General features: G+C 39.9%; 2 protein-coding genes across 4 annotated transcripts in view; both read right to left on the bottom strand.

The window, feature by feature from the left end:
• Positions 1-23,939, bottom strand: part of LOC110448012 — a 56,874-nt gene that overhangs the window by 10,911 nt on the left and 22,024 nt on the right. For all 3 annotated transcript variants that reach the window (XM_021494031.1, XM_021494032.1, XM_021494033.1), the window contains exon 2: positions 23,030-23,113. The gene's annotated coding sequence lies outside the window, so the exon portion shown is untranslated. The remainder of the gene's footprint in view (positions 1-23,029; positions 23,114-23,939) is intronic.
• On the bottom strand, positions 718-2,340 carry LOC110448011 (putative GPI-anchored protein pfl2; the record flags this gene model as incomplete). Its single annotated transcript, XM_021494029.1, has 1 exon — positions 718-2,340. A coding segment is annotated over one exon (1,623 nt), but the record flags the coding sequence as incomplete, so codon positions are not given.

Genomic DNA, 23,939 nt, shown 5'->3' with positions numbered 1-23,939 from the left:
GCAGTGCTTGACAGGAAGCTCTTTAGGATATCCTTGGTAAAGTCGGCAGCTGTGCTTGGATTGGTCTGAATAGCGTGCTTTGTTTTCCTCATGTTTTCGGATCGTTTGTCCTCAATTTGGGTTCATATTTAGAAAATGAAAATCGAATCGGATATTTCATCTGTGACATTTTTTTCAAAATATTATCGAAGGAACTGTTTCGTATGCGATTAGAGTGAAGTGAAACAGGTAAGGGTCAACATATATCGACCGTGACGGTGTATTGTAGTGAGAAGTGACGACTGGGTATATTGGAGGACGGGGGTATTACCTCTACTGGGGAGAGGTAATAACGGGGTATATTGGAGGACGGGGGTATTACCACTACTGGAGAGAGGTGATGACGGGGTATATTGGAGGACGGGGGATTACTACTACCGGAGAGAGGTGATGACGGGGTATATTGGAGGACGGGGTATTACTACTACCGGAGAGAGGTGATGACGGGGTATATTGGAGGACGGAGTATTAGTACTACTGGAGAGAGGTGATGACGGGGTATATTGGAGGACTGGGGTATTACTACTACTGGAGAGAGGTGATGGCGGGGTATATTGGAGGACGGGGGTATTACTACTACTGGAGAGAGGTGATGGCGGGGTATATTGGAGGACTGGGGTATTACTACTACTGGAGAGAACTGCTGACGGGGTATATTGGAGGACTGGGGTATTACCACTACTGGAGAGAGGAGATGACGGGGTATATTGGAGGACGGGGTATTACTACTACCGGAGAGAGGTGATGACGGGGTATATTGGAGGACGGGGGTATTACTTCTACTTGAGAAAGGTGATGACGGGGTAGATTGGAGGACTGGGGTATTACTACTACTGGAGAGAACTGCTGACGGGGTATATTGGAGGACTGGGGTATTACTACTACTGGAGAGAGATGATGACGGGGTATATTGGAGGACTGGGGTATTACCACTACTTGAGAAAGGTGATGACGGGGTATATTGGAGGACGGGGTATTACTACTACTGGAGAGAACTGTTGACGGGGTATATCGGAGGACGGGGGTATTACTACTACTGGAGAGAGATGATGACGGGGTATATTGGAGGACTGGGGTATTACCACTACTTGAGAAAGGTGATGACGGGGTATATTGGAGGACGGGGGTATTACCACTACTTGAGAAAGGTGATGACGGGGTATATTGGAGGACGGGGGTATTACCACTACTTGAGAAAGGTGATGACGGGGTATATTGGAGGACGGGGGTATTACTACTACTGGAGAGAGATGATGACGGGGTATATTGGAGGACTGGGGTATTACCACTACTGGAGAGAGGTGATGACGGGGTATATTGGAGGACGGGGGTATTACTACTACTTGAGAAAGGTGATGACGGGGTAGATTGGAGGACTGGGGTATTACTACTACTGGAGAGAACTGCTGACGGGGTATATTGGAGGACTGGGGTATTACTACTACTGGAGAGAGATGATGACGGGGTATATTGGAGGACTGGGGTATTACCACTACTTGAGAAAGGTGATGACGGGGTATATTGGAGGACGGGGGTATTACCACTACTGGAGAGAGATGATGACGGGGTATATTGGAGGACTGGGGTATTACCACTACTTGAGAAAGGTGATGACGGGGTATATTGGAGGACTGGGGTATTACCACTACTTGAGAAAGGTGATGACGGGGTATATTGGAGGACGGGGGTATTACTACTACTGGAGAGAGATGATGACGGGGTATATTGGAGGACTGGGGTATTACCACTACTGGAGAGAGGTGATGACGGGGTATATTGGAGGACGGGGGTATTACTACTACTGGAGAGAGATGATGACGGGGTATATTGGAGGACTGGGGTATTACCACTACTGGAGAGAGGTGATGACGGGGTATATTGGAGGACGGGGGTATTACTACTACTGGAGAGAGATGATGACGGGGTATATTGGAGGACTGGGGTATTACCACTACTGGAGAGAGGTGATGACGGGGTATATTGGAGGACGGGGGTATTACTACTACTGGAGAGAGATGATGACGGGGTATATTGGAGGACTGGGGTATTACCACTACTTGAGAAAGGTGATGACGGGGTATATTGGAGGACGGGGGTATTACCACTACTGGAGAGAGGTGATGACGGGGTATATTGGAGGACGGGGGTATTACTACTACTGGAGAGAGGTGATGACGGGGTATATTGGAGGACTGGGGTATTACCACTACTGGAGAGAGGTGATGACGGGGTATATTGGAGGACGGGGGTATTACTACTACTTGAGAAAGGTGATGACGGGGTATATTGGAGGACGGGGTATTACTACTACTGGAGAGAACTGTTGACGGGGTATATTGGAGGACGGGGGTATTACTACTACTGGAGAGAGATGATGACGGGGTATATTGGAGGACTGGGGTATTACCACTACTTGAGAAAGGTGATGACGGGGTATATTGGAGGACGGGGTATTACTACTACTGGAGAGAACTGTTGACGGGGTATATTGGAGGACGGGGGTATTACTACTACTGGAGAGAGATGATGACGGGGTATATTGGAGGACTGGGGTATTACCACTACTTGAGAAAGGTGATGACGGGGTATATTGGAGGACGGGGTATTACTACTACTGGAGAGAACTGTTGACGGGGTATATTGGAGGACGGGGGTATTACTACTACTGGAGAGAGGTGATGACGGGGTATATTGGAGGACTGGGGTATTACCACTACTTGAGAAAGGTGATGACGGGGTATATTGGAGGACGGGGTATTACTACTACTGGAGAGAACTGTTGACGGGGTATATTGGAGGACGGGGGTATTACTACTACTGGAGAGAGGTGATGACGGGGTATATTGGAGGACTGGGGTATTACCACTACTTGAGAAAGGTGATGACGGGGTATATTGGAGGACGGGGTATTACTACTACTGGAGAGAACTGTTGACGGGGTATATTGGAGGACGGGGGTATTACTACTACTGGAGAGAGGTGATGACGGGGTATATTGGAGGACTGGGGTATTACCACTACTTGAGAAAGGTGATGACGGGGTATATTGGAGGACGGGGTATTACTACTACTGGAGAGAACTGATGACGGGGTATATTGGAGGACGGGGGTATTACCACTACTGGATAGAGATGATGACGGGGTATATTGGAGGACGGGGGTATTACTACTACTGGAGAGAGATGATGACGGGGTATATTGGAGGACGGGGGTATTACCACTACTCGAGAGGGGTGATGACGGGGTATATTGGAGGACGGGGTATTACCACTACTAGAGAGGGGTGATGACGGGGTATATTGGAGGACGGGGTATTACTAAATATGTACTACTGTATAGAGATGATACAGATTAAGAAATCCCATGAAAGGATAAGTTTTTCTAGTGAGAGATATGATTGAGGTATATTACGGGTTGATGTTATCAGAATATGGAAATTACTTGCTGGGGTTTCACTAGAAATCGAAATAAGTCTAAACACTTTTATACAAAAAAAAAATCAAATTTACACATCACCGCTGAAAAATAGTGTTATAAGTATGTTGCAATCGAAAACCTCAATTTACATAATTACACAAATAAGCAATGTTATACCGAATAATATTTCGGCAAAGCATCCCATTAAACGGCATTGGCTACGTTATGACGGAGAGGAGGGACTAGGTCACCTTTCTCATGTCAACAGATATAACAAATGTAGACAATCGATTGGTGTACGGGGAGGAGGGAGAATTAATGGGGATAAAACGACCATGACAATCTCTCGTCAAGTGTGACTTTACATAGTTATTGTCCGACGTTCGTGTACGACGGATGTGTCTACCCCGAGATTGAGAGCTACAGGGAAGTTCTAAGGCGTTAGCACAAAGGACATGGTGTTGGACTTCAAATAAGTGTGCTAGACACGTGGACTGTGGTTCAAACTCCATACTATTCTCCTTAATAACATTTTTTTCAGCGCAGGATTATGTGATTCCGGACCTTGTCAAAGATATATGTATTTCGAAGAACAATAACAATAAGTTTGATACTTGAATGTTTGATCTTGAATCAGGATGAAAGCCAACACGTCCCGAGTGATAAGGAAAAAAACAATTTACAAGTTTTTTTTAAATCGGAAACTGAACGATATTAGGTTATATATTAGCTGCTGTACAGATAAAAATGTCAATAAGAATATGATTATCAGTATAGTGACGTCACGGTAGATATAATTATGTCGGCACTGTCTAGAGCACGTGTACGTATGTGTGGCGATTGAATTAAACTCGATTCAGAGTTATCGTTCTTCGTTAGATTGGTCATATCCGGTTGTTTGTCACGTGCCACAGTGTATCATATTTAATCACTGGACCACTTTTGCCTAAATAACGCGTTAAATTACAATTCATGTCATCGTTGATTTAATGAGTTTTAACAATCATTACAAGGATGTATGTTTGTAATGACGAATAAGGCCGTCGACCCATTGTACGCGTCTCGTGTACAGAAGTGGTCTATTTTTATGATATATGGTCATCTAAGGTATGCACTGCCAATTGTATTAATGTTGAAAATGCATTAATAAAGCGATATTCTCATGTCTCCAACTCATAACAGTTTTATTTTTGCATAACCAAAAAGACGTATTAGATATCAAAAAAAGTAATCGACGTTTGCAAATGAATCTGATATGCTAGGTTATTTTGGGGGTACGAAATATGCAAAAGAAATGACGTACTTCCATGGCCATATATACATTAGAGAGGTATATAACTCCAAACTACTCAGTTCGCTATGGTAACCAGGTTTTGTTCAATGTAACACTCTATCTCTGGTTGAACTTTGTCCAGTATCTGTTCAAAATACAATATCAACCATCATTGTTTCAACTGTATAAAGACTGAACATGCGCACGCACATATAATTCATCAGGTTCGCCAAAACCGTTGTACCGTGTGTTTAATTCAATCTACATTGAAACCTGTATAATCTGAGCCCTTAGCAATTCGACTTTTTGTTAAACATACTAATTAAACATATTTGATAATACTGTAATCTCTATTTAGAAAACACGTAACACCACATGTGTTCCGACACCCGGACTAATCAAACGTAATGTTACAACCCCAATACTGCAAACTACTAAATCCGACCTGTGTATTCAGACTGTCTAATCTGATAAAGGTATTGTCGCATGGTGTCAGATTAGACAAGTTTGAGGGTGATCGAGTGGCGCAGTGGATAACGCACTCGCCTTTCACCAAGGCGGCCGGGGTTCGAATGCCCGATCGGACATGAAAAGGTATGAGGTCACCTTCCCGACTACGTGGATTTTCTCCGGGTACTCCGGTTTCCTCCCACATTTAGACCCCCTGTGCGCTACCATCCGGGCCAACAAGAGTGATTCATATAAGTTATATAACTTGTTTTTTATAATTGATTTTATCAATCAAGTTTATATTTATATTTAGACAAGTTTGACTGTATATACCCGATCATTGTTGTCCCTGTGAGTGTAGCTATACACGTTCTTATACTAATTCTTGACGTTTCTTTAACTTCACATAGTTTAAAGAGCCTGTTTGTGTAAATGCTACCTAAGTATGAAAAAAAGTTAACCTATTCGGTATTCTGACCATCTTATAATCGTTTATAATTCAATGTAGTAAATTATTGATTTTTTTCGATGTTTTTATAATTTAAGCCCGTCGGTTTTTGTTTACTGTATACTTGTTATAAACTGTCCAGCTGGGACAGACGAATTCCGGGAGGGGGACCCTTCTTAATGCTGCTTATGACGCTCATTAAGTCGGGGGTTTTACGCAGTTTTCAATAGAAAGTCACATTAGCGCAAACTACAAACACACGAGCAGACACTAAACACAGTGTCAATGTGTGTCTTATTGAAAAAGATATCTTCAATGAATAGAAGAACAAACACATCCACAAAGTAGAATAACAGTGCTTGGGGTTCACTTGGAAGTGACAACAGCGACAAAACACAGCATATTTACAAAACTGTATAAACAAGTACACTTAACTGATGTTGATAGATTAAAGATCGTACAGAGAAGATACAACAGTCGAATATAAGGAATGAAAGACGGTTTGTCAAAGAGGTATGGCGGAAAACTGCCCGTATTTTCCCTAAGTCGGCATTTATGAAAACGGGGAAAAAAAATAATGAGTAAAGCATTTCGGGTAGCAAAAATGCATACAAAAGATACAAAACCAATTGAATATGAATTTTGAAACTGCTGAGAAATTAGGTACATGTGTTGCTAATATGATACTGCAAATATAGCCATATACACTATATCTATGAAAGTGATGGGGTTTCCCGGACTTAAAAAAAGACTTTCAACACTTTCCCATCCGAGGACCAACTTTTGAATAAACTTTTTGTGACCGTGATGTAAGTTGCAAAAACAAATCGTATTACGGAAAAGTGGTCCTCCTTTGGGAAAGTGCTCAAAATAATGAAAAGCATGGGGTGATCAAGTTTCTCTAAACTGCGACCGGTGTTTCTCGGGTTAAATAAGTTTGTAATTTCCAATATCTGTATGTTCTATGTAGCCGAATGTGTAACGCAGTTAACTTGCGACTAGAAAATAAACGGTGCAGGTTCGAATCCTCCTTCAGTTTGTTTTTTAATATTTAGGCATGTGATCATATTCCTTAATAAGGCAATAGTGTTTTTTTTAAATCGATGGAAAACTTTGTTTTCATTTTAATAACATACCTTTTGATTTATCAGTTTTGTTAGTAATAATTTCTTTATTATTTAGTGCGACATACTTTTATCGAAGCATGTCAACAAATCCCTGTACACGTGTACAGTACATCTACGCTTTGTAGGTAATACTATTTTTGATGAAATTTATGATTTGTTTTACACTCCAACTGGCAATAGTAATTATATCAAGTGCTTAAACACCAACAAATAATGCCGAAATACCAAATATGTGGTCTGTTTACAATAATCTATTCTTAGACACGGGATTCCGATATTGCTACCTGTATAAAAATACCTGAGGACGCGTCATAACAGTGCACGGTTGGATGCGCGTACTAGCGTAACATAGCTTTGGGGAAATAGGCATAACAACCCGCCATATCTCTTTGTTAATTAAATTTTTCACAATTATCGACGGCAAGATACAAATTTGTAAAATAGGAATGTCTTTTATTTCTTCTTTTTCAATGTTATTTCATGTTTGCCAACGAAATTTTACATTTTTACCAGCGACATATCACATATTTTCTTGAAAACAAAATGGTAATATCACACTTATGTTTCATCGTTGCAGCGTTTTAATGCCTATTTTTTTCTTTGTTTATATGAATATAATATGTTCTGCAAACATTATCGGCAGTCCTATTGCCTAGCATGATGTCATCAAATTATGGCGCAAATGTTAATGCTGTGAGTTTTTCTCACTTTTTGATGCAGCAACTATTTTTGTCGTTGTCATTCCTTTAAAAATGTAAATGAAGGAAAATTATCCTAAAATACATAATCCTGGGACGTGGGCCGACGTTATCCTCAACATGTAACACTGGAACGTGTGCCGACATCAGCCTTAACACATCACCCTAGGGACGTTGAACCACGTCATGAGGTGATGTGTTAAGGATAGTGTCGGCCCACGTCCCAGGGTGATGTGTTAAAGATAACGTCGGCACACGTCCCAGGGTGACGTGTTAAGGATAACGTCGGCACACTTCCCAGGGTGATGTGTTAAAGATAACGTCGGCACACGTCCCAGGGTGACATGTTAAGGATAGTGTCGGCACACGTCCCAGGGTGATGTGTTAAAGATAACGTCGGCACACGTCCCCGGGTGACGTGTTAAGGATAGTGTCGACACCCGTCCCAGGGTGATGTGTTAAGGATAACGTCGGCCCACGTCCCAGGGTGACGTGTTAAGGATAGTGTCGGCACACGTCCCTGGGTGACGTGTTCAGGATAGTGTCGGCACACGTCCCAGGGTGAGGTGTTAAGGATAGTGTCGGCCCACGTCCCAGGGTGACGTGTTCAGGATAGTGTCGGCCCACGCCCCAGGGGGACGTGTTAAAGATAGTGTCGACACACGTCCCAGGGTGGCGTGTTAAGGATAGTGTCAGCACACGTCCCTGGGTGACGTGTTCAGGATAGTGTCGGCCCACGTCCCTGGGTGACGTGTTAAGGATAGCGTTGGCACACGTCCCAGGGTGACATGTTAAGGATAGTGTCGACCCACGCCCCAGGGTGACGTGTTAAAGATAGCGTCGACACACGTCCCAGGGTGGCGTGTTAAGGATAGTGTCGTCACACGTCCCAGGGTGAGTTGTTAAGGATAATGTCGACACACGTCATAGGGTGACGTGTTGAGGATAGTGTCGACACACGTGCCAGGGTGACGTGTTAATGGTAGTGTCGGCACACGTCCAAGGGTGACGGGTTAAGGATAGTGTCGACCCACGCCCCAGGGTGACGTGTTAGGGATAGTGTCGGCACACGTGCCAGGGTGACGTGTTAAAGATAGCGTCGACACACGTCCCAGGGTGACGGGTTAAGGATAGTGTCGGCAGTCGTCCCAGGGTGACGTGTTAAAGATAGCGTCGACACACGTCCCAGGTTGACGTGTTGAGGATAGTGTCGGCCCACGTCCCTGGGTGACGTGTTAAGGGTAGTGTCGGCACACGTCCAAGGGTGACGTGTTAAGGGGAGTGTCGGCACACGTCCCCGGGTGACGTGTTAAAGATGATGTCGGCACACGTCCCAGGGTTAGGGGTTAAGGATAGTGTCGGTACACGTCCCCAGGAGACGGGTTAAAGATGATGTCGGCACACGCACACGTCCCAGGGTGGCGTGTTAAGGATAATGTCGACACACGTCATAGGGTGACGTGTTAAAGATAGTGTCGGCACACGTGCCAGGGTGACGTGTTAATGGTAGTGTCGGCACACGTCCTAGGGGGACGTGTTAAAGATAGTGTCGGGACACGTCCCCGGGGGGCGTGTTAAAGATGATGTCAGCACACGTCCCAGGGTGAGGAGTTAAGGACAATGTCAGCACACATCCCAGGGTGAGGTGTTAAGGATAATGTCAGCACACGTCCCAGGGTGAGGTGTTAAGGATAGTGTCGGCACACGTCATAGGGGGACGTGTTAAGGATAATGTCGGCACACGTCCCCGGGGGACGTGTTAAGGATAGTGTCGGCACACGTCCCCGGGTGACGTGTTAAGGATAGTGTCGGCACACGGCCCAGGGTGACGTGTTAAGGATAATGTCGACACACGTCCCAGGGTGACGTGTTAAGGATGGTGTCGGCACACGTCCCAGGGTGACGTATTAAGGATAGTGTCGACACACGTCCCAGGGGGACGTGTTAAGGATAGTGTCGGCACACGTCCCCGGGTGACGTGTTAAGGATAGTGTCGGCCCACGTCCCAGGGTGACGTGTTAAGGATAGTGTCGGGACACGTCCCAGGGGGACGTGTTAAGGATAATGTCAGCACACGTCCCAGGGTGAGTTGTTAAGGATAGTGTCGGCACACGTCCTAGGGGGACGTGTTAAAGATGATGTCGGCACACGTCCCAGGGTGAGTTGTTAAGGATAGTGTCGGCACACGTCCCCGGGTGACGTGTTAAGGATAGTGTCGGCACACGTCATAGGGTGACGTGTTAAGGATAGTGTCGGCCCACGTCCCAGGGTGACGTGTTAAGGATAGTGTCGGGACACGTCCCAGGGTGACGTGTTAAGGATAGTGTCGGGCCACGTCCCAGGGGGACGTGTTAAGGATAGTGTCGGCCCACGTCCCAGGGTGAGGTGTTAAGGATAGTGTCGGCACACGTCATAGGGTGACGTGTTAAGGATAGTGTCGGCCCACGTCCCAGGGTGACGTGTTAAGGATAGTGTCGGGACACGTCCCCGGGGGACGGGGTAAGGATAATGTCAGCACACGTCCCAGGGTGAGGTGTTAAGGATAGTGTCGGCACACGTCATAGGGTGACGTGTTAAGGATAATGTCGACACACGTCCCAGGGTGACGTGTTAAAGATGATGTCGGCACACGTCCCAGGGTGAGTTGTTAAGGATAGTGTCGGCACACGTCCCTGGGTGACGTGTTCAGGATAGTGTCGGCACACGTCCCAGGGTGATGTGTTAAGGATAGTGTCGGCACACGTCATAGGGTGACGTGTTAAGGATAATGTCGGGACACGTCCCCGGGGGACGGGGTAAGGATAATGTCAGCACACGTCCCAGGGTGAGTTGTTAAGGATAGTGTCGGCACACGTCCCGGGGTGACGTGTTAAGGATAGTGTCGGCCCACGTCCCAGGGTGACGTGTTAAGGATAATGTCGGCACACGTCCCAGGGTGATATGTTAAGGATAATGTCGGCACACGTCCCGGGATGATATGTTAAGGCTAACGTCGGTACATTACAACAATGACAATTCACTTAAAATATCCTCTAGAGCATAATACGAAATTACCCATTTGTTATCATCTGTGTAACCCTACGGTCATCTACTGGACAAACTATCTCCCTTAGTAATAGCATCTGTGTAACCCTACGGTCATCTACTGGACAAATTATCTCCCTTAGTCATTGCATCTGTGTAACTCTACGGTCATCTACAGGACAAATTATCTCCCTTAATCATGGCATCTGACAAATTAAATGACAGCAGAGGAAGGATAATAACGAATTATAGACACACGATTTTGACTATTGCTTTCAGAAAAGATATTATTCAACCCCAGGAAACAAAAAACAGTATGATGTACGTGTTGTTATCATCTGGACAAACAAAAGAACCAATAATAGAATCCTAATTATAGTGGGCTTGAATTTTCAGTCATAACTGCTTTGACAAATAAAATAATAATCAGATTCGTCAGGCAAGTGTTTTTGTCAAAAACTGACCGAGTAAAGTAGCCATTATATCGAAGGATGTGACGGGGAAAATGACCAAGGTTTAAACATACCAATTTTATAATAAAGCTTGTCCAAGAAAATTGACCATTCTTCAGAAGATCAGCCCCCTCATCGATTTGTGATAATGGTCATGGACATTTGTCGGTTGATATTCTTTGATATGTCGTCCGCAGATGTCCGGCTGCAAACCGACACGTTTAGATCGATATAGTGTCCATCAGACGTCCAGTTGTAAAAAAAGTCGTCGTGACATTTAGTGGGAAACTACCACGTGTCAAACCAACAAACCGATAACTCCTTGTGTGGCTGAAATGGTAGTTCTGAATTTCTGTCTTAAAAAATCGTTACGGTGTTGGAGACAATATATGTATATATATATATATGGGGCAAAGAAGTAATTCCAACAGTGTGGACAAGTTTAGGTTTTGGAGCGATCCGCTCCTTTTTCAAGACACAGTGAAACAGAACAGTTACATGTGCATATACATCACATTACAAGAAGATAGAACTGATAAACTATAATTGAAGATATAGCTATTATATAAAACCAATAGTCCCCTCGGCTAAAGACAGCCGAAGGCAGCAATTAAGCTGAGAGCATCGCGGACAAGGAACGCTGATGTAGAGGACCTATTCTTGCGCAAGATGCACTATCACATAAAGTGAGTCAACGAGAGATAAGCACAAAAAAGAAAGGATATATATATGTTTACTACATATTTACCTTTATGAAAGAAATTTCGGAAGTTTTCGGGAGTTTTTACGCAATATCCCAATTATCATCTTGGGACGAAACGTCGTGTCTTTCTTCCAGCTTCAGTATCTTTAATATCTTTGTCACACACGGTATCAGTGGGCACCAATGTGGCCAGTGTACACTCTGCCGCGCTAACGCTAACCGAGGGGCTAATTGTTTTCAAAATATCAGCTATATCCTATGATATTTATAAATGTAATATTGTTTTAGGAAATGAAACTGGTTTTTTCTCTGTGTCTCTATAAAGGAGAGGATTGCTCCGAAAACATAATAGTGTAAGAATTACTTCCTTGCCCGAATTAAATTCTACGTAATTCGTATCCTACAAACATGCGTTTTCAAGGTTCCTGTGTTATTCGGAAAGTGACTGTTTACAGACTCGAATCAATATCCCTAAATAACCACCATTTAATATTGTTATATAGGACACATACACACTCGGATTATTTCCCTAAATAACCACCATTAAATATTGTTATATAGGACACATACACACTCTGATCAGTATCCCTAAATAACCACCATCAAATGTTGTTATATTGACATCTTCACACACGGGTCAGTATCCCTAAATAACCACCATTAAATAGTGTTATGTTGACACCTACACACTCGGATCAGTATCCTTAAATGACCACCATTAAATATCTTAAGAAAAAGAACCTAGACGATGTATTCGAAAGCTACGATTCTGAACTGTTGAATTCAAACCTGGCTAAATTACACGGAGGCTTGCGTACAAATATCAGAACATTGGGTTTTGTTTTGTTTTATCTTATTGTTGAAGCATATAATAAAACAGTTATGGGCTTTTGTGCTGGTAAATATGATGTGATATGAACCTGAAAAAGTGATATTGACCTCGGCTTCGCCTCGTTCAATTTCACTCTTTCAGGTTCATATCACATAATATTCACCACCACAAAAGTCCATAATTGGATAATAGGACACCTACACACTAGGATCAGTATTCCTTAATAACCACCAATAAATAGTGTTATATATGACACCTACACACTCTGATCAGTATCCCTAAAAAACCACAATTAAATAGTGTTATATATGACACCTACACACTCTGATCAGTATCCCTAAAAAAACACAATTAAATAGTGTTATATAGGACAGACAAATACACGCTCGGATTCTTTCCCTAAATAACCACCATCAAATAGTGTCATATTGACACCTACACACTCGGATCAGTATCCCTAAATAACCACCATTAAATAGTGTTATATATGACACCTACACACTCAGATCAGTATCCCTAAATAACAACCATTAAATATTGTTATATATGAACCTTCACACTCGGATCAGTATCCCTAAATAACCACCATTAAATAGTGTTATATAGGACACATACACACTCGGATTATTTCCCTAAAAAAACACCATTAAATAGTGTTATATTGACACCTACACACTCGGATCAGTATCCCTAAATAACCACCATCAAATAGTGTCATATATGACACCTCACACTAGGATCAGTATCCCTAAATAACCACCATTAAATAGTGTTATATTGACACATACACACTCGGATCAGTATCCCTAAATAACCACCATTAAATAGTGTTATATATNGGAGCGATCCGCTCCTTTTTCAAGACACAGTGAAACAGAACAGTTACATGTGCATATACATCACATTACAAGAAGATAGAACTGATAAACTATAATTGAAGATATAGCTATTATATAAAACCAATAGTCCCCTCGGCTAAAGACAGCCGAAGGCAGCAATTAAGCTGAGAGCATCGCGGACAAGGAACGCTGATGTAGAGGACCTATTCTTGCGCAAGATGCACTATCACATAAAGTGAGTCAACGAGAGATAAGCACAAAAAAGAAAGGATATATATATGTTTACTACATATTTACCTTTATGAAAGAAATTTCGGAAGTTTTCGGGAGTTTTTACGCAATATCCCAATTATCATCTTGGGACGAAACGTCGTGTCTTTCTTCCAGCTTCAGTATCTTTAATATCTTTGTCACACACGGTATCAGTGGGCACCAATGTGGCCAGTGTACACTCTGCCGCGCTAACGCTAACCGAGGGGCTAATTGTTTTCAAAATATCAGCTATATCCTATGATATTTATAAATGTAATATTGTTTTAGGAAATGAAACTGGTTTTTTCTCTGTGTCTCGATAAAGGAGAGGATTGCTCCGAAAACATAATAGTGTAAGAATTACTTCCTTGCCCGAATTAAATTCTACGTAATTCGTATCCTACAAACATGCGTTTTCAAGGTTCCTGTGTTATTCGGAAAGTGACTGTTTACAGACTCGAATCAATATCCCTAAATAACCACCATTTAATATTGTTATATAGGACACATACACACTCGGATTATTTCCCTAAATAACCACCATTAAATATTGTTATATAGGACACATACACACTCTGATCAGTATCCCTAAATAACCACCATCAAATGTTGTTATATTGACATCTTCACACACGGGTCAGTATCCCTAAATAACCACCATTAAATAGTGTTATGTTGACACCTACACACTCGGATCAGTATCCTTAAATGACCACCATTAAATATCTTAAGAAAAAGAACCTAGACGATGTATTCGAAAGCTACGATTCTGAACTGTTGAATTCAAACCTGGCTAAATTACACGGAGGCTTGCGTACAAATATCAGAACATTGGGTTTTGTTTTGTTTTATCTTATTGTTGAAGCATATAATAAAACAGTTATGGGCTTTTGTGCTGGTAAATATGATGTGATATGAACCTGAAAAAGTGATATTGACCTCGGCTTCGCCTCGTTCAATTTCACTCTTTCAGGTTCATATCACATAATATTCACCACCACAAAAGTCCATAATTGGATAATAGGACACCTACACACTAGGATCAGTATTCCTCAATAACCACCAATAAATAGTGTTATATATGACTCCTACGCTCTCTGATCAGTATCCCTAAAAAACCACAATTAAATAGTGTTATATAGGACAGACAAATACACGCTCGGATTCTTTCCCTAAATAACCACCATCAAATAGTGTCATATTGACACCTACACACTCGGATCAGTATCCCTAAATAACCACCATTAAATAGTGTTATATATGACACCTACACACTCGGATCAGTATCCCTAAATAACCTCCATTAAATAGTGTTATATTGACACCTACACACTCGGGTCAGTATCCCTAAATAAACACCATTAAATAGTGTTATATTGACACCTACACACTCAGGTCAGTATCCCGAAATAACCACCATTAAATATTGTTATATATGAAACCTCACACTCGGATCAGTATCCCTAAATAACCCCCATTAAATAGTGTTATATATGACACCTACACACTCTGGTCAGTATCCCTAAATAACCACCATTAAATATTGTTATATATGAAACCTCACACTCGGATCAGTATCCCTAAATAACCCCCATTAAATAGTGTTATATTGACACCTACACACTCAGGTCAGTATCCCCAAATAACCACCATTAAATATTGTTATATAGTGTCATATTGACACCTACACACTCGGATCTGTATCCCTAAATAACCACCATTAAATAGTGTTATATACACACCTACACACTCGGATCAGTATCCATAAATAACCACCATTAAATAGTGTTATATACACACCTACACACTCGGATCAGTATCCATAAATAACCACCATTAAATAGTGTTATATACACACCTACACACTCGGATCAGTATCCATAAATAACCACCATTAAATAGTGTTATATATGACCCCTACACACTCAGATCAGTATCCCTAAATAACCACCATTAAATATTGTTATATAGTGTCATATTGACACCTACACACTCGGATCTGTATCCCTAAATAACCACCATTAAATAGTGTTATATACACACCTACACACTCGGATCAGTATCCATAAATAACCACCATTAAATAGTGTTATATACACACCTACACACTCGGATCAGTATCCATAAATAACCACCATTAAATAGTGTTATATATGACCCCTACACACTCTGATCAGTATCCCTAAAAAACCACAATTAAATAGTGTTATATATGACACCTACACAATTTGATCAATATCCCTAAATAACCACCATTAAATAGTGTTATATATGACACCTACACATTCTGGTCAGTATCCCTAAATAACCACCATTAAATAGTGTTAAATATGACACCTACACACTAGGATCAGTATCACTAAATAACCACCATTAGATAGTGTTATATATAACACCTCACACTAGGAACAGTGTCCCTAAATAACCACCATTAAAGACTGTTATATATGACTACTACACACTCGGATCAGTATCCTTAAATAACCACTATTAAATAGTGTTATATATGACACCTACACACTCAGATCAGTATCCCTAAATAACCACCATTAAATAGTGTTATATATAACACCTCACACTTGGATCAGTATCCCTAAATAACCAACATTAAATAGTGTTATATAGGACACATAAACACTCGGATTATTTCCCTAAATAACCACCATTAAAAAGTGTTATATTGACAGCTACACACTCGTGTCAGTATCCCCAAATAACCACCATTAAATACTGTTATTTATGACACCTACACACTAGGATCAGTATCCCTAAATAACCACCATTAAATAGTGTTATATTGACACCTACACACTCGGATCAGTATCCCTAAATAACCACCAGTAAATATTGTTACATATGACACCTACACACTCGGATCAGTATCATTAAATAACCACCATTAAATAGTGTTATATATGACACCTCACACTAGGATCAGTATCCCTAAATAACCACCATTAAAAAGTGTGATAAATGACACCTACACACTTGCATCAGTACCCCTTAATAGTCAATATTAAATATTCTTATATATGACACCTCACACTCGGGTCAGTATCCCTAAATAACCACCCTTAAATAGTGTTATATTAACACCTACACCCTCGGATCAGTATCCCTAAATAACCATCATTAAATATTGTTATATACGACACCTTCACACTAAGATCAGTATCCCTAAATAACCACCATTAAATATTGTTATATATGACACATACACAGTTGGATCAGTATCCCTAAATAACCACCATTAAATAGTGTTATATATAACTCCTACACACTAGGATCAGTATCCCTAAATAACCACCATTAAATAGTGTTATATATGACACCTACACACTCGGGTCAGTATCCCTAAATAACCACCCTTAAATAGTGTTATATTGACACCTACACCCTCGGATCAGTATCCCTAAATAACCACCATTACCAACATTAAATAGTGTTATATAGGACACATAAACACTCGGATTATTTCCCTAAATACCCACCATTAAATAGTGTTATATATGACACCTTAAATATTGTTATATACGACACCTTCACACTAAGATCAGTATCTCTAAATAACCACCATTAAATATTGTTATATATGACACCTCATTATATATGACACCTACACACTCGGATCAGTATACCTAAATAACCACCAGTGGATATTGTTACATATGACACCTACACACTCGGATCAGTATCATTAAATAACTATCATTAAATAGTGTTATATATGACGCCTCACACTAGGATCAGTATCCCTAAATAACCACCATTTAATATTGTTATATATGACACCTTCCCACTCGGATCAGTATCCCTAAATAACCACCAATACATATTATTATATACGACACCTACACACTCGGGTCAGTATCCCTAAATAACCACCATTAAATATTGTTATATATGACACCTCATTATATATGACACCTACACACTCGGATCAGTATACCTAAATAACCACCAGTGGATATTGTTACATATGACACCTACACACTCGGATCAGTATCATTAAATAACCATCATTAAATAGTGTTATATATAACTCCTACACACTAGGATCAGTATCCCTAAATAACCACCATTTAATATTGTTATATATGACACCTTCCCACTCGGATCAGTATCCCTAAATAACCACCAATACATATTATTATATACGACACCTACACACTCGGGTCAGTATCCCTAAATAAACACCATTAAATAGTGTTATATTGACACCTACACACTAGGATCAGTATCCCTGAATAACCACCATTAAATAGTGTTATAGTGTTATATATGACACCTACACACTCGGGTCAGTATCCCTAAATAACCACCCTTAAATAGTGTTATATTGACACCTACACCCTCGGATCAGTATCCCTAAATAACCACCATTACCAACATTAAATAGTGTTATATAGGACACATAAACACTCGGATTATTTCCCTAAATACCCACCATTAAATAGTGTTATATATGACACCTACACACTCGGATCAGTATACCTAAATAACCACCAGTGGATATTGTTACATATGACACCTACACACTCGGATCAGTATCATTAAATAACTATCATTAAATAGTGTTATATATGAGACCTCACACTAGGATCAGTATCCCTAAATAACCACCATTTAATATTGTTATATATGACACCTTCCCACTCGGATCAGTATCCCTAAATAACCACCAGTAAATATTGTTACATATGACACCTACACACTCGGATCAGTATCATTAAATAACTATCATTAAATAGTGTTATATATGACACCTCACACTAGGATCAGTATCCCTAAATAACCACCATTAAAAATTGTGATATATGACACCTACACACTTGCATCAGTACCCCTTAATAGTCAATGTTAAATATTGTTATATATGACACCCCATACTCGGGTCAGTATCCCTAAATAACCACCCTTAAATAGTGTTATATTGACACCTACCCCCTCGGATCAGTATCCCTAAATAACCACCATTAAGTATTTTTATATATGACACCTCACACTCGGGGCAGTATCCCTAAATAACCAACATTAAATATTGTTATATATGACACCTACACACTAGGATCAGTATCCCTAAATAACCATCATTAAATATTGTTATATATGACACCTCACACTCGGGTCAGTATCCCTAAATAACCACCATTAAATAGTGTTACATTGACACCTACACCCTCGGATCAGTATCCCTAAATAACCACCATTAAGTATTGTTATATATGACACCTCACACTCGGGTCAGTATCCCTAAGTAACCAACATTAAATATTGTTATATATGACACCTCACACTCGGATCAGTATCCCTAAATAACCAACATTAAATATTGTAATATAGGACACATATACACTCGGATTATTTCCCTAAATAACCACCATTAAATAGTGTTATATATGACACCTACACAGTTTGGTCAATATCCCTAAATAACCACCATTACATAGTGTTATATATAACACCTACACACTAAGATCAGTATCCCTAGATAACCACCATTAAATATTGTTATTTAAGACACCTACACAGTTTGATCCATATCCCTATATAACCACCATTAAATAGTGTTATATATAAGACCTACACACTCGGATCAGTATCCCTAAATAGTCAATATTAACTATTGTTATATATGACACCTCACACTCGGATCAGCATCCCTAAATAACCAACATTAAATATTGTTATATATGACACCTTACACTAGGATCAGTATCAATAAATAACCAACATTAAATATTGTTATATATGACACCTCACACTCGGATCAGTATCCCTAAATACCCACCATTAAATAGTGTTATATTGACACCTACACACTCGGATCAGTACCCCTAAATAACCAACATTAAATATTGTTATATATGACCCCTCACACTCGGATCAGTATCCCTAAATAACCAACATTAAATATTGTTATATATGACACCTTACACTAGGATCAGTATCCATAAATAACCAACATTAAATATTGTTATATATGACACCTCACACTCGGATCAGTATCCCTAAATAAGCAACATTAAATATTGTTATATAGGACACATATACACTCGGATTATTTCCCTAAATAATCACCATTAAATAGTGTTATATTGACACCATCACACTCGAGTCCGTATCCCGAAATAACCACCATTAAATATTGATATATATGACACCTTACACTAGGATCAGTATCCATAAATAACCACCATTAAATATTGTTATATATGACACCTACACACTCGGATCAGTATCCCTAAATAACCACCATTAAATATTGTTATATATGACACCTCACACTAGGATCAGTATCACTAAATAACCACCATTAAATAGTGTTATACATGACACCTCACACTAGGATCAGTATCCCTAAATAACCACTATTATATAATGTTATATATGACTCCTACACACTTGGATCAGTACCCCTATAATAGTCAATATTAAATAGTGTTATATATGACACTCACACACTCGGATCATTATCCATAAATAACCACCATTAAATAGTGTTATATATGACACCTACACACTCGGATCAGTATCCCTAAATAACCACCAATACATATTATTATATACGACACCTACACACTAGGATCAGTATCCCTAAATAAACACCATTAAATATTGTTATATATGACACCTACACACTCTGGTCAGTATCCCTGAATAACTACCATTAAATAGTATTATATATGACACCTACACACTCGGGTCAGTATCCCTAAATAAACACCATTAAATATTGTTATATATGACACCTACACACTCGGATCAGTATCCCTAAATAGTCAATATTAACTATTTTTATATATGACACCTCACACTCGGGTCAGTATCCTTAAATAACCACCATTAAATAGTGTTATATATGACACCTACACAGTTTGATCAATATCCCTAAATAACCACCATTAAATAGTGTTATGTATAAGACCTACACACTCGGATCAGTATCCCTAAATAGTCAATATTAACTATTGTTATATATGACACCTCACACTCGGGTCAGTATCCCTAAATAACCACCGTTAAATAGTGTTATATATGACACCTACACAGTTTGATCAATATCCCTAAATTACCACCATTACATAGTGTTATATATAACACCTACACACTCTGGTCAGTATCCCTAAATAACCACCATCAAATAGTGTTATATTGACACCTACACACTCGGGTCAGTATCCCTAAATAGTCAATATTAAATATTGTTATATATGACACTCCACACTCGGGTCAGTAATCCTAAATAGTCAATATTAAATATTGTTATATATGACACCTCACACTCGGGTCAATATCCCTAAATAACCACCATTTAATATTGTTATATATGACACCTTCACACTCGGATCAGTATACCTAAATAACCACCATTACATCTCGGTAGCTCACTTAGCCCGAAGCCATGGCGCGCCACATATCGCCAACATTTTTACTTAAAACGATTTCTCCGTACAGAACAAAAAGCCCTAGGGTAATGATATTTTGCCGAATGATATTGATCCCCTTTCAAGGTCACAGGGGTCAAATGTGTTAAAATCTTCATGATAATATTTGGTCAGTCACATGCTTGGATGAAGAGCTACTAAATTTGTCCTAAATCTTCTTTCAATGTCACAAGGGTCAAATATGTTAAAATGACCTTAACCAGTATTCAAGTTAACTGGAGTCGAATGTGTATAAACCGTTCAGTGACCCTTTCTCAATAAACAAAAGGCCGAAGTTGATGACCTTTAGCTAGTTGCAAGTTTAGATAAAGTATTATTTAATTTGTTCAACTGAATGACCTATGTTATATGTTCAAGTTCACAGTTGCAACATTGTTGACATGTTTTAACATGTTCTTCAAAACGACCAGGGGTTATGGCTAATGATGTTTTTGCCTGTAGCTTTATTTAGTGCGTTTGAATATACATATATCTGACACAGGTTCAATTTTAAGGTTACCAATGTGAGATAAATACCAGGTAAGCGACGCATGCCCATTGGGCCTCTTGTTTATATCACCTTCTCTTACATGAACGGACTCATCACGACCTATACAAAACCACATCACGACCTAGACAATCCCATATGTCTCACTTTCGACCTATACCGGGACAGATGATGACCACACCGATCCTTTTCACGTCCCAACTGACCACACATTTGTGATGAGTCATTACCCAACTTATACCGGAGAAAGGTATAAAAATCAATGTTTTGAGATCACATAAAACTTCTTTCCGATTTCCTTCATTTTAAGAAATAGTTGTTAATTCCTGGTGGATTTCATTCGAAAATGATAAAAGAAATATTTAAAATAAAAGGAAAACATATAGATGTCGATATTGGCACCCGATACTTGAAAGACGACATAAAAAAACAAAGTTCTTGCACTTCCTGGGGGAAGGTGGAGGGAGGTTAAGTTGGTTTATGTTTATCTGGAATATCTTTGAATACGTATATTTCAGTCTCTTAGATAGCTTCTTTCTGCACGTGGTACATTGGTCGCCTCGTTCAATCATGTAATTTGGTACACAGGTTCTAGTCTTCTCTTAAAAGTACATATAATTAACTGTGTATACTTCAGAAACGGAAGCGACCAAGTTCCGCCTTTTATCGAGCTTCACTTGACCCTAACTGCAGGTTAACACAAACACACATTTGTTGTTCAATTTGTAAACACTGTCAGCTAAAAAACTGATGCAAAATTGAGGAAATATGTTTAAACTGCACATGTATAAACGTTGTAAGCGCGATACAATATAACAGGCGTAATTAACATCGCCTGAATGCAGGGAATGCAATTAAATGTCTTACGAGTGCAGGTAATAAAGATTATCAGTCGAGTCAGTAAACCAAAACTTCCTGTTCCAAAAAAAAATATGCAACAGAAAGGGAAACAGGGAAGTTTAACAGGACAACAGAGGTCCGACGCAATCGTACATGCACTTATTGTTCGATGATAACAAATTGAGAGATCGGTAATGAACACCTAGTACAGTGGTATACGTACTGACCCTCGGGCTGGTACGTACTGACCCTCGAGCTGGTACGTACTGACCCTCGAACTGGTACGTACTGACCCTCGGGCTGGTACGTACTGACCCTCGAGCTGGTATGGTACTTGTAGTACTGTAAGTGTTTGGGGAGCTTTGATAGGCCAGGAACCAAACTAACAAAAACATATACCTGGAACCCCGAATATCTGAAAGGAAGATTTAAATAACATATCTTATCCTACTCCTGAACTTCCGTGATCATTCTAGTAACATTATATTGTAAACATATTTTTTGAACTGTTAACTCCTTTGCACGTATGATAGTGTATATTGCCAATTTTTGCTTTTATTTATCCTTCATATGTGTGTACTGCCCCTACATATGAGTTTACTTTCCGTTATCCTGTTACGTTCAATAACTTTTATGGATTCCAAAACAAAAGAAAATGAGACAAGGTGTCTCAATCTACCTAAACGTCTACTCCACCTACCTTAGCATGGTGTTAGGTAACCCTCACCACACACCGGGAGTTGACCTTTGAGTTATTTTTATTCTTGTTTGAAATTTTCAACACCTGTGGAATAAATAAAACAAAAATACAAAATAAATTGATAAAATATTCATATGTTTCCTACATTATGTGGCTAGTAATAGTAAAAAGCAATCCGTCTCCCACATGTGAATTACTACGCTTTGTCTGTGACACATGCATACCCGTGACCGGATGCACCCATATAGCACACGGTGGTCACTCAAGCGGCAACAGTATTGACGCTAACACCTCTGCATTCATTTGATATATTTTCATTAGTCTGTTAAAACTGGACGTTGTAAAGATATCTCTTCATGAATAAGGGAGCGTCGGTAGATCATAGCTGCCGATATCAGGGCCAAATAGGTTGGTTATTTTTTCACTGAAAGAAATTTAACGATGATAGAATGTAAAATTAATAGACTATGTGGGCAGTTGTAGCAGGGCATCACGGTAAGGGAGGGTCATCGTCAGGTCAACAGGGTTAGAGCGATACCAGAAGCGAAATTGGCCAAAGCACGTGGTCTGTTTCTCCGGCCGGCTGCTGCATGTTAGCGATGTTATCACTAACGAAATTTAACGAGCGTTGTCAGCTTTCAATTTAGTTTTGTAACCATTCAAATATAAAATAGATAAATCAATAATTAAGCTTCATCGTTAAAGATTTGATGATTATATTACGACCATTCGTCAAAAAATGAAATATGGGAATGCAAAAACACAATTTTATATTAAAAAAGGAAATACTTGTGGTAAAAACAGAATTAAAAGCTGACTCCTCATCAAACTGTTTGGTCAACGTAATCTCTAACAAGTCCTTTCTGCCCGGCGGCAAAGTTTACTGTAGCATACACTCATAAACAGCCCC

Source organism: Mizuhopecten yessoensis, unplaced genomic scaffold, assembly GCF_002113885.1.
Source record: "Mizuhopecten yessoensis strain PY_sf001 unplaced genomic scaffold, ASM211388v2 scaffold3773, whole genome shotgun sequence".
In the NCBI taxonomy this organism is placed as follows: Eukaryota; Metazoa; Mollusca; class Bivalvia; order Pectinida; family Pectinidae; genus Mizuhopecten; species Mizuhopecten yessoensis.
This window is presented reverse-complemented; position numbering and strand designations above follow the sequence as displayed.